This window comes from Martes martes (genome assembly GCF_963455335.1).
Source record: "Martes martes genome assembly, chromosome: 2".
NCBI classification, from domain to species: domain Eukaryota; kingdom Metazoa; phylum Chordata; class Mammalia; order Carnivora; family Mustelidae; genus Martes; species Martes martes.
In genome coordinates this window covers 7,093,005-7,112,512 of record NC_137889.1, presented here as the reverse complement: position 1 = coordinate 7,112,512, position 19,508 = coordinate 7,093,005, and the positions used below count along the sequence as shown (strand labels likewise).

Below are 19,508 nucleotides of genomic sequence, written 5' to 3'. Positions count from 1 at the left end.
TGGTTAAGCATCTGCCTTTGGCTCAGGTCATGATCCTGGGGTCCTGGGATCAACTCCCACATTGGGCTGCCAGCTCAGTGGGGAGTCTGCTTCTCCCTCTGCCTCTGCACCTGCTTGTGAGCTCTCTGTCTCTCTCTTGCTCTTGCTCTCAAATAAATGAATCTTAAAAACAACAACAACAACAAAAAAAAAAAAAACCTCAACCAAATTATTGTGAAAAACGTCCGTGGTCTGAGAATTTAAAATGAAATCAAAAAGAATTCATAAATTTTGCATTATAGAAGAAAGAAGAGGAATCCTCACTACCAAACCACATCATTTTAAACATCAAAATTCTCCACATGAGTGAAATCTAAAACTTTTTCTGACAGTCTGCTTTGAGGTATGTTGTTGAGCTGATGTCTCCCAACACTCGGGACAGGAAAATGAGACCTCATGACGCTAGAGAGAAGAGGAACTTGCAGTCAGGAGTTCTATAGGCGTAGGAAGTCTATTTAGAGAGGGATATTAACGGCATGCTTTGAAAGGCGGTACTGTATTTTTACAGTAAAATGTTTAGGTCCTATGAAAGGGGATTATTTGTCTCAAGGAGTAAAAGATTGAGAATCTCTAACTGATCACAATGTTCCTTCATCAGAGGGAAATATAAAAATCTCTTTGCTGGTTGAGGTTTTACCTTTTAGATTATGTAATATACATTTCTGTTGACCTTCAAGCTCTCATTCTCTGTCCTTTCTTGTTTTCATCTCCTTCCAGTTATCTGCCGCACAGTGAAAACCGTTATGTATTATCCCAAATGATTTCCTCCTGCCCTATCCCAATTTTCTTCCTTTCCCCAACCTACAGCTCTTCCCACTTTCCCCTCTACTTTGCATTTCCTTTGTACCATGTGTGTATGTTATACAAAACGTAGTTTTGTCTTCATTTGCAATTTTTTTTTGCTAATCTTTTGGTCTTTTTGTGACAAATTAAAAAACCATTGTTGTTCCATAAATGTGCTTTTTCATTTTTAAAGAGATTGTTTGAATCTGGAGATGAGTCACAAAGAAGTAGTATCTGGATATTTGAAATCCATATTTATTTATTTTTATTGACAAGGGGTAATGGGAATTGGCAGTAAAGCTGGAATTGTTTGCCATATACATTCCAGTGATTTTAGATGCCAAGAACTTTCCTTTTGATGCTCTCCCTACTTTCATTTCAACCTGTGCTTAGGGGGTGCTTGATAATCTGAGTAGACGAGCGGGGTGGGGATTGGTAGAAGGATCCACCACGCTCTGCAGCATCTCCACCTTCTTTTGCAGATTCCAATCTGGTCCTCTGTTAACTTGCAGATGTCTCTTCTGCAAATGCCAGACAGATTTAAACAATGGTTTTCGGCAGAAGGCAAACCACTTCTTACTGTAGAAGAAAAGAGGTAGTGAAATAATTAGCTCATGAGTGGAATGTGAGACGTGAGACACTGTTAAGTGTGAGGCCAGAGGGTTCCGGTATGAGCACTTCCGTATGGAGAGAAGAAGCTGGACAAAAGATCTGTTCAGTTGTTCCATCACTTTCACTGTCCTTTTTTACCCAACAGCCCAAGTGTGAACAGACTCCTCACGCCCTTTTCTACAGGTTCCTGGCATTCCTAACTGATGCTTCAAAAAGAACTTTGGTAAATGTCACAGTGGCTCAATGAACAAATACGTGTCCACATAAAATTGTGGGGGGGCACCATTCAGCAATAGTGCTGGGGCGGATCAAAGAATTGCGATCTGAGGACAGAGATTGGGTAGCAACCCGGGTAGTGTCCTGGTAGGGAGCACAAGTCAGAGGTTTTTAAAGCAAAAAGGGAATGCATTGTATACATCGTTCACAAAGAATTTTTGAGCGGTGTTGGCAGCAGAAAGCTACTTCTGGCTGAATCTGATTGGTCGCCAATGATCTCACTAAGCAAAAATCTCTTACTGTAGCAGGTTTCAGGTGTTTGGGCTGAGTCCTTGGAATATTCGCAGTTTGGCCCCTGTCAAAAGTTCATGGCTCCACGAGTGAAGACGCGCATAAGGCCCACCTCCTAAATGGCCTCTCAGCTCCGTTTTAAAACCCCTTGACATACTTGACCCCATATCATTTTCCTTTCACATCTGTGTTCTAAGTATACCAGTTTCTTAACTGTTTCACTCCTTTATGTGGATCTGCAACAAGTATTTGCTGAGCAGGCATTTTTCTATTCAGCAGGCATTTTTCTTTGCACTAATAATAGAACAGTGAAAATGGGAAAAATGTTCATTATTCTCACAGGACGTATCTTCTGGGAATCAATCTGACCATACAAAAACAGGTGGCTAGGATTATTTCAGAAAGTGGCGTTGGGAACAAAATCATACAGTCCTCGACCAGTAGAATCTGCAGGATGCGGCTGACGAAGGGAGAGAGAAAGGCTTTCTGAGGCTGTAGTGTTTGAACGGAGGCCTGAATGATGGGCATGAAAGAGACAAGCAAATAGCCCTTTGAGGGTATTCCAGGCACACGGAACAGCAAGAGCAAGGTCCCTTGCTTCGTTAAGTGGAAGAACAGAAAGATCTGTATAGGTTGAGCGTTACGGAGAAAAGTAAGTTTGGTAAGACACGAGAGGAGGTAAGACAGAGAAGGAGGATCCCATGTTCCTCGTAGGCCATGGTGAGTTTTCAGGTCCCTGGACCTGATGCTGCTGTCCTCTTGCTCCAGCTCCCTGAACAACTGACAGGCTCATTCTTCTGCTACAGCGTTCAGTTTCACAGCCCCTGGGTGGCTCAGTCGGTTAAGCGTCTGCCTCCCGCTCAGGCTGTGATCCTGGAGTTCAGGGATCGAGCCCCTCATCTGGCTTCTTGCTCAGCAGGGGGTCTGCTTCTCCCTCTCCCTCTGCCATTCCCCCCCCACCCCCACATACTCCCGCTCACTCTCGCGCAAATAAATTAAAATGTTCAGGTTTTTTACCTTTCCTATCTCCTTTTTCCCTCCAGTCATGTACCTGAGGGGTCAGGTGAAGTTTCAGGAAATCAGATCGTGTGGTACTAGTTGTGGTGCTCGTCTGTTCTACAGACACATAAGTCCCTTTTGTCACATTTCAGGCAGCTCAGAAACAAGCAGAAGTTATTTTTTTCTCTCTATATCTAGGTATGATCTACTTAACTCAATGTACCTTAGTCACTGCGTGTAGCAGAAAAAATAATAAATTTGTAGACATTCTGGACAATCCTTTCCCAGTTGTATTTAAAAAGCTGAAAATTTGTCATCACATCCAGACCCTTATTTTCTCCAGATGACTCACCGTTTAGCCAAGTTAATTTAGTAGGAAACTCTCTAATGGCAGAGCTGATGACCTGGCACTACCATCCTCAAAATCAAGTGACTGCCCAGGGGAAAAGCCACTTAAGAAAGAGGTAGAAGGAAGACAGTTAAGCTTCAGTCCGTGTCACCTCTGTATTGAGAGTTTGCATAGTGCCAAGGATTTCCCACCCGTGAGGTCACCGAAGGTCCACTCAGTAATGGATGGGATCCTAACAAATGAGAATTTTTCAGTCATCGCGTTACTTTTGTTTATATTTGCCTGTGAGGCCATTCCTGGCTAAGAGTGGTGAGACAATATTTTTAGGTTAAAATTTGGTGATAATGTTCCTCTTTGCCATAGCAGAATGACATCTGCAATATACCCAGCTGGTCAAGTAATTTGAATATATATTTGGAAGGAGAGAATTAAAAAGGAAATCAATATGATCAATGATTTCTGATAAATGTTATTTTAAAAATAGGAAGAGTATTACCTTAACCAAATTAAAACTCATCTGAACACAAAAATCCATATAGCATTTCATAGTGAAATACTAGCCTTAGTCCCATTAAAATGAGAAGGGAAAAAAGAATGTCCACTGTTGATATATATTAATATAGTTCTGAAATTTCTGGACAGCACTAGGAGTCATGAGAAGAAAAGTCAGGGGTGACTTGAGCCTACTGCTTTTCCTCTTCTTCTGTTCCTCCTCAAATGTCATTCGAATTAGGTCAGTTGCATTTTGAAAGAGTCTGTAGGAGTGCCCCAAGCACAGGGTACCAGCAGTACATCAGAAACGGAAATTCCTGGAAGATACAAAACAAATATGATCAGATTGAAAGATTTAGGCTTTTGGCCACCATTGCAAGTCAGATACTCTCAAGTGCCTGCCATTATAGAATGAATGGGTCATAGAGAATATCTCTGAAATATTGCTCTTCTTGAAAGTGGTGGGGTAGTTTCCGAGACTACTCACTCCCTAGAGGACAAGTCTGTGAACTGAAGCTTAAGCAGCGAGCCCTCTAGATTGGTTGGCTGGCTGGGCTAGGGTACGGACATAAACACGGAGGCGGTTTCACAATGGAAGCTTTGGATGGTAACTGACACCATCTCAGTTTAGACACCTAGGAGACTGGCAGACTAAGGATAAGCCGTGACTTCACTGTGACAAGTCATCAGGAAGATAAGGCACCATGAGCTAAAGTTAATGTAATAAACAACGTATTGGTACCCTCAAGGACTAAAGGTTTTGGCATTGCCAGTGTGACAATTAAACATCTGTGTATCAAATTGTTTAAAGAAATAAAACCTATTATCACAAAGCTGCACAAACAAGGAAACAATATAGATAAGAGAATTAGTGGGCAGGTTTAGACATGAAAAAATTTTTTCATTTCATTTCATTTTTTCAAAAAAAATTTTTGAAAAATATAAATACAAGGTATTAAAGACCAATTATTAGACAAGAAAATTAGCAAACAAAGAGATACATCTGAATTATTTACCCAGAACTTTGCACAAAGACACAAGGTCTCAAATTTATTCCAGGACAAGAGAGGAATGAGAGGAGGCAGTGCTTAAAGAGATTCTCCAGAAATGATGGAAAAAATACAGATCCACAGAATCAAGATAAAAAAGCATTCCTAACAGATAATATAAAAGAAATTCACATTAAGTGATAAAACAAATGCTAGATCATAAAAACATTAAAAAAGGACAATAACTCAAAATACTAATTTAAAAGTAATAATAATAATAAATAATAAATCTAAAAATTTAATAATTAAACTATGGCAGAAGAGTGAAAGCCAAAAAGAATGACTTGTGAGAGAAAATTACTGCTGGTGTAGAATTGGGTTCTCAGTAATGCTTTCTTTCCAGAATAAGGATAACATTTACAAATGACTGAAATGATTTACCACTAAGATTTCTACAGCAAAGGAAATCCTAGAGGACACACACCATGAGGAAAGAATGTAACACAGAAAGGTGGCCTGAGAATCAAAGTGGAATTCTAGTAAATACCAGTAAGTGGATGATAGTAATAATAATGCTCTCCAGTGGATGAGGTTTGAAAAAGAACAGACCGAACATGACAGATGCGCAGCTAACATCGTTCTCAGTGGTGGAGTTTGAAGCTTTCCCTCTAGGTCAGAAAAAAAGCAAGTGTTTTCCACTGTCAGTGCTCCTGTTCAACGTAGGACTGGAAATCCTAGCTAGAGCAGTCAGGCAAGAAAAAAACAATAACAACAAAGGTGTAGTTGGAAATGAAGAAGTCAAATTGCCTCTGTTTGCAGATGACATGATTAACTCAAAATGGATTAAAGACTTAAGTGTAAGACCCAGAGCTACGAGAGTCCTAGAATAGGAAAAAAATTGCCTTGACATCAGTCTTGGCAGTGATTATTTGAATGACACCAAAAGCACAGGCCACAAAAGCAAAAATAAGTGAGTGGGACTTTAGCCAACTGAAAAGCTCCTGCATAGCTAAAGAAGTGATCACCAAGATGAAGAGGGAGTCTACAGAATGTGAGAAAATATTTACAAACCATGTATTTGTTAAGGGGTTAATGTCCAAAATATATAAGGAATCCTTACAACTCAAAAGTAAAAAAAAAAAAAAACAAAAAAAAAAACCCTCTAACAATCCAATTAAAATATGGGTAGAGGACTTGACTAGATCCTTCTCAGAGTAGACTGGCCAGTAGCCGGCAAGTACGTGAAAGTCCCACATGACTCAGCATCAGGGACAGGCAAATCAAAACCACAGTGAGACAGGACCTCACACCCGTCAGAACGGCTGCCAACACCAAGACGGATAAGAAGTCCTACAGGGATGCGGAGAAAGGGGAGCTCTGATGTGCTGTTGGTGGGAATGTAAACTGGAGAGTAAATATGGAAAGTCCTCAAATAATTAAAAATTAAAGCCATAATTAAAAATAGAACTACCGTGTGACCCAGCAATCCCTCTTTTGAGTGTATATCTGGAGGAGCTGAAGTCACTATCTAGAAGAGACACCTGCATTCTCCTGTCACTGCAGCCTTAGTCATGATAGCAGGACATGGGAACCATCCAAGAGTCCATCAACAGAGGACGGATGAGCAAACTGTGATGTCTGTAACAATGGACCATAATTCAGCCGTGCAGAAAAGAAATCCTGCCGTCCGCGACCACATGGGTGGACTGCGATGGGCTTGTGCTGTGTAATTAGAGAAGGACAAACACTGTACAATTTCACTTATATGTAGAGTCCACTAATATCGAACTCATAGAAACAGAAAATGGAATGGTGGCTGCAAGGGGCTTAGAGGTCAGGAAATGGGGAAATGTTGGCCCAAGTGTACAAACCAAATTACGAGATGAGTAAGTTCTGCGGAGGTGGCATACAGCATGGTGACTCCAGGTGACGATTCTGTGTTGTGTCCTTGGACATTGTTAGGAGAGTAGAGATGCAGTGTTCTCACCGTAACAACAACAAAATGGTAACCATGTGGGGTAAAGGACGCATTAGCCTATCTTGTGTTTCCTAATATATACGTGTATCAATCATCACCTTGTTTGTCTTAAACTTACACAATGCTATATGTCAGTGGCATCTCAATAAATGTGGAAAATAAAAACAATAAAAGGCGGGAGACCCACAGGGGCCTGTCTGTGTGGACAGCCGGAGGAATCAGCTGCTGCTGGAGCCAAGAGGCAAACAGCCGAACCCCAGACGAACTTTTAAGATCTGAGTGTGGGCTTTGGTAGCACAAATCCTAGCAGCGCTGGGTCCCAGACACGCCGGACTCAGTCTTCTTTCCTGCCCTTCCACTAAAGGTTTTCAAGAGAGATTGGGTAAAGAGCAAGAAGAATCACCTATGACCTGTTTGAGGGACAGGCAGGAAGGGGCTCCTGAAGTCTGAACCTGGGCGGGGGACGCCGGGGGACGCCGGGGGACGGACTTGCCGTCTCGCCCTGTCCCAGGCAGCAGTGGAGGTGCGCGGGGCGGGGGAGCTGGGAAAGTCCACTCGACCTCCAGCCGCAGGTGCACCGGCGAGAGGCCCCACGAAGGCGGACACAGGCCGGGGCAGGGGAGCCGAGGGAGACTCTGCAGCTACTCTAGCCTTTCACTGAGGAGAGCAGCTGCCAGCTGAGGCCGACATGGGCGGCCCGACGACATGGGCGGCCCGAGCAATACTAACGAAGGTCAGAAGAGCCCAGAGCGGCTCCCCAGGGTGCAGGCGCGGCACACTGTGAAGGGGGCAGCTGTGTGGGCGGAAATCAGGAGTTCGGATTTGGATATTTTACCTTGAACTTAAATACCCAAACAGAGACATAAATTGTCACTGGATGCTCGTTACAAGTCCAGAGCTGAGAAGAGGCCCGGGGGAGTGTTTAAAAGGGCGCGGCTGGCCCCGGGGAACACGTGGAGAGAAGGAAGAGGAGAAGTCCCGGGAATGAGCCCTGGGGCTCCCCAGTATGGAGAACATTGGGGGGGAGGGGGCAAGTAGCCAAAGAGAGGAGGGGGGCACCTCTGGGGGAGGGGCGGAGGGTCCGGTGAGCGCGCTCCCCCGGAAGCTGGGTGAAGAGCGCACTTGAGGAGGAGGAGGGCGGCCAGCTGCGTGGGTCTGGTGCTGAGCCGGCCAAGGTCGCAGTGGTCCGTGACCCTTGGATCCAGCCCTGTGGAGATCCTTGGTGACTGAAACCACAGCTTCGGTAGCAGGGAGAGGGGTCGGGAGAGTGCCTGCTCGGGACATTGTTAAGGGTTCCAGGAGAAGAACCAGAGTAAAAAATATGGGATGATTTTGAGGTGTTTCACTGCCAGACGAAGCAAAGAAGGGGGATAGCACTGGAAGAAGAGCAAAAGAAAAGAAAAAGCTTTTCCTTAAAATCAAAGAAACAGCAGCATGTCTGTAAGCTAGTGGTGATAATCCAGTAGAAAGAAAAGGATGATAGGATGAAGAGGGAAGAATTGTCACTAAGAAATTCCTAGATGTGGTGTGAAAATTTTTAACACCCTTTATTTTCTCTGAGTCTCTGCAACATCTGTTGTGATTTCAAACCTGTTCCTTCCTGAGATGGTTATTTTAAGTGTGTCTCATTTTTTCTTGATCGGTGTCCCCCGGATTATTATAAAATATATTACTCTTTAAAATACCAACCTTTTTCTTGTCTTTTATATATTTGTGTCTCTTTCATTTGTTTCTCTAACTTCTAACTTACCTTCATCTCTCAGTTTTGACCTGTAGCTTATTTTAGTATGATTCATTTGCTAATTTTCATTTTGATGTTTCCTTTGATGTGTGCCTATTGCATAAGTATATTTCTACGTTTCCAAAAATTTATAATTTTGTTAATAATTTCTGACTTAAATGAATTAGGTTCAAAGACTTTTTTCTCCAATTTTGCAAAATTTTATTTTTTTTCTGGCTTTATTGAGATAGAATTGTGTGAGTTTGAAGTGTGCAACATGTTGATTTAATACACTAATAATTTTGATCTTCTGAAATTTTGGTAGCTGCTTTATGATTGTGTATGGCCATTTTTATAAATGCTTTGGCTGTACTTAGAAATTTGCATTCCGTATTTGGATGTAGTGCATTAAGGTTCTTTCTGAGAGATCCGAGAGAAAGATCAGTTCCATCTTCTTGGTTTATAGATGGCCATCTTCTCATGTCTCCACACTGTGTTCCCTCCTTATATGCCTGTGTCCAAATTTCCTCCTCTTAGAAAGACACCAGTCCTATTAGGTTGGGTCCCACCCTAATGACTCCATTTTAACTTAGTCCCCACTGTCAAACCCCAGTGTACAAATATGGTCACTTCTGATGTACTGAGTCTTGGAATTTGATATATGCATTTTGGGGATGACACAATTTAGCCCATAACACCTTTCTTTTCCTTCAAACCTTTCTGACTGCTTTCATTTTAGATGGTTTTTGGTTTTGTTGTTGTTGTTGTTGTTTAGGTTTGGTTTGGTTTTGATTTTGGGTTTGTTTTTTTTTTTTAAATACCATACAGTTGAGTTTAGTTGTTTCATTTTTTTAAGTGCTAATTATTCTTGCTTTGAAGTAGAAAATTAACCTACTTGCATTTTAATGTTGTCACTAATATAGTTGGGTTTAATTCTACCATCTTACTTTGCTTTCTGTTTGCCAAGTCTCTACTACTTTTTTCTCTCTCAGTTTCTCTCTTCTACTGGATTATTTTTAATCATCTCATTTTTTCCTACTAGTTGGGAAATTAAAGCTTTGTTCCCATTCTTTTTTTAAAAATTTATTTATTTGACAGAGTGAGAGAGGGAACACAAGCAGGGGGAGTGGGAATGGGAGAAGCAGGCTTCCCAATGAGAAGGCAGCCCGATGCCGGGCTCAATCCCAGGATCCTGGGATCATGACCCGAGCTGAAGGCAGACACTTAACCAACTGAGCCACCCAGGTGCCCCCTTTGTTCCCATTCTTGTAGTAGTTCTCATAGAATTAAAACATATGTTCTTAATACAGCAAAGTCTAAAATTAATCAAAATGTTTATCCTTATATAATACAATGACCTTACATCTTTGTCATCATCATTTAACGCCTCCCAGTTATTTGCTTTTTTTGCCAGGTATTTTAATTCTACATCTATTTTTAATCCCTACCACTTTCAGATGCTTGATGGGTTTCTAAATTGGTTTATCCAAGTTTGAGAAGAGTGTATTTTTACCTAGTAAAGTTGAAGATTCATATTTTAAGACTCCATTCTATCCCTAAGATGGCACTCCAGGGAAACTCAGACATATGTGAGAGAAGTTTTATAGTAAGATTATTTATAATAGCCAGCAACCAGAAAAACATGAAATTTCCACCATCATTACAATAGTTAAATGTGTCATTACTGTTGTATCAACTGCAAATAAGAATAGTCAAATACTTTTCATTTCTGGTTCTTCTACATCATTCATTGTCTTATTGACTTGTCATTCTACTTTATAATAATTCAGAATAATTCAGAACATTTTTATATATAAACAGGCCATTATTTATTTAACTGTGCTTTGATTGATGGAAATCAGTTAGGTAATGTACAGTCTTTTGTCTTTACATATACTACAGGGATGATTAACATTATACACATGCTACTTAGAATATGAATGAAGTAGGTCTATAAGATATATTCCCATGGGAATGGAATGGTGGGTCTAGGAATTAAAAATTTTTTTTGTTGCCTGTTTATCTTTCATGATATAAAAAAAATATTTGTTTAGATTCTAGTGCTATTAACTTTTCATTACTCCTGTTTATGAGATGATTTTTTTCCTGGACCAAAAGCCTTGTGTAGGGTATGTTGCAGGAGTTACTTTTAATAACCAATATCTTATATTATTCATGTTAACTTTTACTTTTATTCAGACCATGGAGATAAGCCAGATATATGGCTATTCACAAGATAATGTCTCTGTCCCCCTTCCAGACTCACCATGGCTATTCACAAGATAATGTCTCTGTCCCCCTTCCAGACTCACCAATAGATTATGTGTTGCATCTATAACTTGTTTACACCATTCTTGGTTTGGTCTGAATTATCTGTCAAGTCCACTACTGACCTCTGGGATGCTCCCATGAATTACCCAGGAATTCTGTTCTTATTTTGCAAAGGGTCGTTTTCGAGTTTGTTTTTAGGGTGTGCCCCTTATCTTCCAGAAGTATTCTCTTCTAGAACCTCCTAAACTGTGATGTCATGTGCCTCTGTTTTTCACATTCCATCTATATGCTGGTTTACTTGAAGATGGTATTTTCAGTTCTTTTTCTCATTCATGTTGCTTTTGGATGATTTCTAAACGAAAATGGTAGAAATGCTGAAAGTCCTCTTACAGGCTCCTTTCATTAGAATGTTTGTCTTACAGTCTCTCAGGAAACCGTAGTTTCCAGGCTATCTTCAATTTCTTCTTTTGTTTTATAGATACTGTCTTTAAAGGACTGGAAAATGACAAGATGGGTCACAACTCTTGTTAGCCTCACATGGAATAACACAACACAAAACAAAACAAACACTATCCATACTCTCTTTCTTGCTACACATTATTTATTGGGCTTGTATGTTTGACCAGACACTACGTAGTTCATTCCTGATTGAACTAGTAGCATGAACCACATTTTCTTCCAAATAAGATTTCATTTTCTCACTGATAAACTTGGCATTCAAAATCATGGTCTTTGGGTTACCCATAAGGACTTGAGAAATGTTGGCAAAGGGAAGGCAGGAGACTGATTCACTGTCACAGGTAGGGGACTGTGACATAGAATTGTCACAATTGCCGCATTTGGCTGCGGGCAGTGAGGCAGTCCAGCTTCCACATCGGTTTATTTCCATGAAAACTTACGACCTCCCCATCTCCTTCATCTCCAGCTCTTGGTGACCACTATTCACCCCAATGCTTACTGAGTCACATGTAAGTGGGCTCATGCAGCATTTCTCTTTCCGTGTAGGACTTACGTCATTTAGCGTCTTGTCCTCAGGTTCTTCCACGTTGTTATGAATATGTTTGTAAATCAAATCTCGTGTTATATAACCTTAAATATACCCAATTTTGATTTGTCAATCATACCCAGTAAAGCTGGGGAAAACTTCTGAAAATAACCTCTGACCTTATTTTAGTTCCAGCTTTATTGAATCTTTGGGTGGCATGTGATGTCTCGAAAGTCTTGCTACTGTTACTTGACTTGATTTGATGTTCATCAACTCAATGTTTTTCTTAAATCACTGACAGACTCCTAGCAGCTTTTCTGCATTTGCTCAGTGTGTGTGGCACTTTTTCCTGGTTCTGTCGATGGTATTTTCTTCCTTTCTCTTCTCCAGTTCCCTCTTATGCTCTCACCTCCTTACTTCCATTTTCTCATCTTCTCTATTTTGCTTTCTCTTTTCATGCTGCTGGCTTCCCGTAAGCGTTCCCTGGAACTCCTGAAGCTTTAGACACTCATTACTGAACAATGATATGACCCTGCAGTGATTTCTTATCTGAGTATCGGGCCCATATTTTCAGTGCTACACACTTCACCTGAAAGATGCACAGGTCCCTAAAACTCAAGATCTTGAAACTGGCCCTGATTTTGTCCTTGTCTGAAATCTCAAAAATAAAAAAAAAAACATAAAAATAAGAACAAACATTCTCCTTACTGTATTTTCTTTCTGGGTTAATGCCCTTTGACTTTATTCAGGAACCCACGCATTGCCATCCCAGTGCATTCATTTGTTCATTAACTGTAATGTCACAGCTCAAACATGTGCCTTTCAGGTGTCCCTCTCTTCACTGAGTTACTGGTTAGTCGTACTCTCTTGTAGGCGAAGTCCCGTGATCATTCCCTTTCAGGCTTCCCCGTCTTCTTCGTTGCTTCAAGAGATGTTTCTAAATGCAGAAGACTTTGTCCGTTCCATTTTCAGAGCCAGCCAGTACATGGCGAGCTCCTCCTCCCGCAGCGTGTGCCCTCGGGACCCTCTGTGGGCTGCCTCTGAGTCTCTCTGCCAGCCCCAGGCATGAGCCCCCACCTCAGCGTGCTGCATGCGGAACCTGTAATTCCCCGTGACTGTCACACCTTGGTGTCTTTACTCATGTCCATTCACGTGTCTGAAGCCCCTTCCAATTCTCAGGTTCATCTTTCATTTACAAGCGATACAGTCATGATTTCTTTTATAAAATCAGTGTTATGTGGGCTTTTTTGTACCTTGAGTAATCTCACAGAAAGAATTTGATCTCTTCCTCTATAACCCCAATCCCCCAAGCATCCATGCTTTAACTTCTCTTATTTTGATATAATCGTTCAGTTCTCTGTCTCCTCCCATAAAACTTTCAAATCCTTACGCGTGGTAATATGGCTTATTTGTCTTTTAGGTCTAAAGCTCAGAAAAGTGCCTGGAAGATAATATATGTTGAATATAATATGACAGACTAATAACTACTGAAACTGAATAAAATGATATTTTGGGGTTGAGAAGTTAGGGGCAAAACTACAAGGTGGGGGGGCGCCTGGGTGGCCTCTGCCTTTGGCTCAGGTCATGATCCCAGGGTCCTGGGATCGAGCCCCGCGTCGGGCTCTCTGCTCAGCAGGGATCCTGCTTCCCCCTCTCTCTCTGCCTGCCTCTCTGCCTGCTTGTGATCTTTGTCAAATAAATAAATAAAATCTTAAAAAAAAAAACAAAACTACAAGATGGCAGTCTTTTCCACAGGGGACCTAGAAGGAGGGACGAAAGTGAAAGAAGAGGATATGGAAGCAAGAGGAATAGGTGGGAGAGCTGAGAGCACTAGAGAAAGAGCAAGAAGGCAGCATCTGGACTGCTCGGGTCTCAGAGCTCGTCCCTGGTTAGGGGCTCAGAGACTGGAGAAGCCTGTGCTCGTCGGACTGATGGGCTGTTCTCAGCATGAGGACATGAACGCGCTCTTCTTGATTCAGCCTATCCTTCAAGTTATCCAAAATTTGTCAAAGGATAAAAACAGCAGCATGTGAACGACATGGAAGGTTAACGTTGGAAGCTCCATTAAAAGAGGAAATCCTTCTCTATTTTAGTCATGACCAAAGCCATAATCAGGGCATGAGATAGTCTTAGTGGACCTTACCTCCCAATATGAAGTTTAGGACAGTGCCCGGCAGTTAGTATGTTCTACACAAATCCTCCTTTAGTGACGAAAGAAAATATTTCCGAGTGCAAACATAAAGATTATTTCATCTAGTAAGTGTTTTCGTAACATGGTCCAGATGACACCAGCGCTTCTTGTGTGACCCACAAACTGTTTTACCTCCTTCCCCATAGCTGATTACCAAATACTCATGCAGGCCCCTTGCCCCGTGCAAAGCCTGCCACGGCGCTCGATCTCATAACCCTGAGCCCAAACTGAGAGTCAGACACTTAGCTGACTGAGCCACCCAGGTGCCCCGAACCTGGTACCTCTGAATCACCCGTCTTAGCTCTGAGAATTTGTGATCACAGAGCGTCACCTTCGTGCTACTGTCCCCGTTTCCCTGCTCAACCACTTTCTTCCTACGTGGCTCACCCACGAGTATTGCAAAGCATGTGTTCCTCCTACTTGCTTCATTATTCAAGACTATTTATGCTTTGGTACCTATTCTGTGTGATTGTCATTTGTCATAAGAATCCCTTCCTAGAATATGGAGCAGCCCGTGGTCTTCTCAGTAATCCCTCCCTGGGGACTGTAACGCTCTTTCTGAAACCCCGTGCTGTGTCTGTGCCGTTTATACAGGGTGAGCTTGTGGCCAGTTTTTCTGGGGCAGTTCTGACTTACGCCTGCTGTTGTGGTGGTTACAACAGTGCTCCGTTTACCTACTTTCCTGAAGCATCTATTTGGGGTGGAAAAAAAAAAGCCATTTGTTCATCCTACTTTTACAACTATGGACACACCTGTCCCATAATGAGAGCTGTGTGTCATTACGCAGTACTGCTCTCTGAATTCCTCTGGGAGCCGAATACTTCTATGGCAGCTTCCCTAAGACATGCCCTTCGCGCTAGCCCCTGTTGGTGGGATTCCATCCGTCTGGCCCCTGACCTGGTGAGGAGGTACCGTGGTGGATGCGGCCGCGACCCAGTCCTTTCAGACCTGCCTGTCCGCAAGCCCGTCGCCACGCCTTACCAGTCACCCCAGGGCACAAGGTAAGGACAAAGCAGAAGAGACCGCATCAGGCAGAGGGTATAATGGCAAAGGAACGACCTCTTCCCTATTTTACCCTCTTGTGACCCTCATGAAGCTGCCGAGTTCGGGTTGATGAATCCAGGCTCTTGTCTGACCTGCCAGGTAGGCTTCGGATGGCAGACCCTGGCAGCCAGCCAGCGCCTTACCTGGTGGTAAGAGGGGCATGGAGAGGAGCAGGAAGAGAAGTCCGCGGAGTCTCATGGCTGAGCTGCCGGCAAAGACGAGAGGCATCGGCTGTTTGGAGCCTGGGGTTTCCGAGCGTGGCGGCCCCCGGCCTATTTATGGCGCTCCCGGGCCTGCGGTTTGCTCTTGGTTAGTCGAGCCTAGCGAGGAGGGGAGAAGCCGGTCTCCACAGGAAATGTCCAGGGCCAAAGTACACGGAGGCGGTGGTAACTCACGGATGAGGAGGCAGGAGTAACGCTGTCCGTGCCCCAGGCCGTCCTCGCTGTCCGCCGCGCTCCTCCCTTGGGCGCGCGCGGGGCCGCGGCTCGTGGCCGTGTATCTGCCGCGCGTCGCGGGACCGATGGCGGTCGGGGAGCGGGGGATGGAGACTTAAGCGAGTGTGGGCAGCAGGCCGTGTAGTGGACACAACCGGAAGACATAGTGGTTATTTTCCGGGTTGTTTCTGCCGAGGCGTGGGCGTGGGAGGGGTCGTGAGAATGTCGGGGGAGGCTTCACGACAAGGACGACGCCGAGCGTGCCGCGGGAGACTGCGGTGTTTTGTCTTTACAGCGACACTGTTCCATGGACAGCACCCCCTTTTTTTAGATTTTGTGGTCTTTTTAATAGATTTTTATTATTTCTTTAAATGTTTATGTTATCATTAAAATCTGGCATGATAGGGAATCTAGAAACACTGAAAAGTATGAAAAAATTAAATTGCTTGGAATCCTGCGACTGAAATTCAATCATAGCTAAAGACTTGGGGAAGTTTTTCCCAGAATGGTTGTCCTTTGCCATCTCGGCAGAATAAACATTATGATAATTGTACTTTGTTTTAACCTAAATTGCACTCTCTGGCTGAAAGTCTGCTCTGTTGGGTGTGATCATCAGCTTCTGTCACGGTCCCAGTTGATCCCCGAGTCCTTTTGTGTTCATGCCTTTGTGCAACTCCTTTCCTTAGGCGAGACTGGACGTGTGAATAGGTGACAGCAGGTGGGGGAGATGTTACTTCCTAGATTGGGTTATAAAAAGACCATTTTTTTCCCATCTTGGGCACCCTCCAAAGCCCTTTCACTGGCTTATTCAGTTACTCTGAGTAAAGCCAGCTGCCTTGTTCTGAGCTGCCTTATGGAAAGGGACTGGTGACTAGCAATTAGCTAATGAAGACCTGAGGCCGGTCAACAGTGACATGGGTGAGCTCAGGTGTGCATTCCCCCCTCCACCCACAGTCCAACCTTCAGAGGAGCCTCTAATCCAGGCCAGAAGCTGCACAGCAACCTCCTCAGAGCCCCCGAGCCCGAGGCACTGACCTGCGCCTCACCATACAAATTGTTTAGATAGTAAATGCTCATCAGTTTAGGTTGGTAAGTTTCGGGTAATATGTCCTGCAACAGTAGATAGCCAGTAATACAAGTACACAGCTGCCCTCTAGCAAAACTGCTTCCTCGGGGCATGAGTTCAGGTGTGAGGACACCCGCGGTGGCAGAGCTGCGTTTCAGGGCTCTTCCAGCCACGGGCTAAAGAGGCGAAGGTATACATGTACATAAAATCACCGAACGAATGATCCTGTACTCCTTGCACACACTTACGCATCTGAGTTTGTATGTGCACGTGTGTGCATGAGAGAGAGATGGGGTGGGGGAGAGAGAAAGAGAGAGAGAAAGAATAAAGAAATACCATGAAAAAAATCATTGGTTCAGCAGTATTCCCAAAAGTTATAAACAAACACTTGATGTTTCTTTTTTCAACTTCACGCTCATTGTTGATTGAAGGAAGATCAATGAATACTTCCTGATAAAGCTGTAAGAGACACTGTAGATCCTTCTGGAAAATAATCAGTGCTCTTGGCAGTAACCATAACGAGGAAGTGAGCACAAACCATTACAATGCTCCGTTACAAATTCCATCTCTAGTCATCAGGAGCTATCAAATGACAGTGAAAGACAGCAAACAAGTGTCCACCTAGAGCTTTGTTTTGTTTCCTCTCTTCGCTTCACCCTGAGCTTCAGACAGATCACAGTTCATGGCCGTCGTGATTCTGAGCTCTGAGTACCAGAAAGAAAAGGCTGTCCACCACATCCTTTGGATTTGAGCCTAGGTGAATCTCTCGCATTTTCTGATTCATTCCCAGTGTGGCCGTTTCTCTTCTGCTCAACTCCCCCTGCCCCAACCCAGCGATGATCACTGTCTCATCTCCCTCCTCCCACCACCAAACCTCATTCAATTAACCGTGCCACTGCCTATTTAAAAATACTGTCTGCTTGTTTTTTGTTATTTTGCTAAATGTTAGTTTACTCATTCTTTACCTTTGCTATATCACTTTATTTATACTCCAACACTGCTGATTGGACTGTAGAAGGAAACATAATTCCTGTAAGATTTTGTTGTGTACTGTTATATATATGGACCTACTGTGTGTTACATGTTAAATAATGAGGAAACTGACATTTTAAGTGCTTTTTTAAATACTAAAATACTTGGTGGGTATTTAAATAGACATCTAAGAGTTTTTTAGTGATGGTCTTTTGTGAGCGGAGTAGTGCGAAACATGAAAATTATGTTTCTGTGGGTACACTAGGGAACGTAGTTATTGCCAGATTTATCCTTCCATTTAGTTGAATAGAATTGTACATTTTACATTATTTTTCATAATAATCCTATATACTATGTGGGAATGTTAGCTTCTCTGCTAGGTAAACCAGTATAAGGAGGACCTTCATTACTATTTCCTTTCCGGTTATTAAGGACACTTTTGAATTATTTTATGCTTTCTTATCTTAGTTTTCATTTTGTTACTGAATTCCAGTTACATTCCAGTTACATTGATCAGCAAACATACTTGTCTCTGTTGTTTGCACTTAGGATGACTGAGGATCTTGGATCAGTTCTACTTTGTGTCCCGCAGAAAAGAGAAATTGAATTGTATCTCCCCTTTATGATGCTTCAAGTGGGACATAGGTCTTCCAGATTTTACTTTACAAATTGTTGTTTTAGATCCTCTAGAGTCTGAATGTGTTTTTCACCCACTTGCTCTGTCAGTTGTGAGTGACGAAGTGTAGTCTTCATTACGCCTTGTCACCACATCCATTAGGTAACGGGGCCTGTCTGTCTTGCAGGTTTATAGGATGACAGCGCGGTAGCCGAAGCCACGAAGGTAGAGTCATATCAGTCGGGACTCAGTAGACTAGGATATACTAGTATTTCGAACAAATTTAAAACCGGATTTGACACATAGATAATGAAGGGCTCAAGGGTGTGCTGGGTTACCCAGAAATAATTGCCAGCAGCAGGTGCCACCTCTCAGGAGGCAATGAAATGGAAGAGACCAGAAGCCTGCAGAGGGGTCCCCCGGTTGTCAGGCCTCTGAGGAGGGGCATGCTTCTCAGCTAGTGTGGGCACCCCCGGAGCTCCGAGGAGAGACTTTTTCAGCGTCAGTCCTCAGACGTATGCAGAAGGGGCAGGAACTAGTCGCCGATGTCTTTGTGAGGCCATGATGACATTGGTTCTAGTAGTGCCCTAGGAAGGGGGACGCTGCGGCTGGCCACTGCTGCGGTGGCAATGGTGACGGGGGCAGAAGTGAGGAAGGAAGCCCTTTCTGCTCTTTTCCAAACTCCAAATGCCAGCACCTAAGGTTTGTGGTGACCTAATTGGAAGCAGGTCAGCGAAGGAGTCTGGGAAGTGTAGTTTGCCCAGTCCCTGTCCCACCCAGCGTTGCCCGGAGGAGAGGGACATAGGAACAAAGTGGCCACAATGGTCTACATTTAGAACAGTCAGAATTTTCTTGGACGTGCAGATGCTTTATGTGATTGTTATAAATCCGTTTATAGTTTCTTTGACAGATTTTAAGTCATTTAGGGAAACTAAGTTCCATGGCAATATACAAAGACTCCGTATGGAACTGGGAATGAATTCATCAGATTTGTTTGGAAAATCAGACCTCGTTCTAATCGGGCCAGGAACTTGTCAGGCATAGGGAAAGATGGAGAAGCAAAAACAAGAGAGAAATGGTCCGTAAGAATAAAAAATGTCAGTAATTATGCTGAGGGCCCCAAAGTTACTTTCATGTGCTGTGTGTCCACGAATTAAAGACACCACGTCGAGGAGAGCAGGGGTGGCAGTGGGGGGTGCCTCATGCCTATTTACAGGCGCTCTGGGCTCCCCTCGGGAGGCTGCAGCATGTTCTTGCGGCAGAACATTTATCCACTCCTGTTCTTCTGGTTCTTAGCCCCGTGTCAAAGCCTAGAGCAGTCTTTAAACCAGCGCTGCCGACATTGGCAGCAGACAGTTCTCTGTTTTCAAGGTCGTTCCCGTCCACTGCAGGGTGCTGCTACCATCCCCGGCCCCTGGCCATTAGACGGCGGGGGCACATTCTCGTGGCCGGAACTAAAGC

At 43.4% G+C, this 19,508-nt stretch overlaps 1 protein-coding gene across 1 annotated transcript; it reads right to left on the bottom strand.

Annotated features, from left to right (window-relative positions):
- Positions 1-1,195: 1,195 nt before the first annotated feature.
- LOC308339031 (beta-defensin 109-like) lies at positions 1,196-2,469 on the bottom strand (the record flags this gene model as incomplete). The annotated part of the gene is made up of 2 exons (XM_080797384.1): positions 1,196-1,401; positions 2,370-2,469. 2 exons carry the CDS (start codon positions 2,467-2,469, stop codon positions 1,196-1,198), a joined length of 306 nt encoding a protein of 101 aa, XP_080653510.1.
- Positions 2,470-19,508: the final 17,039 nt, after the last annotated feature.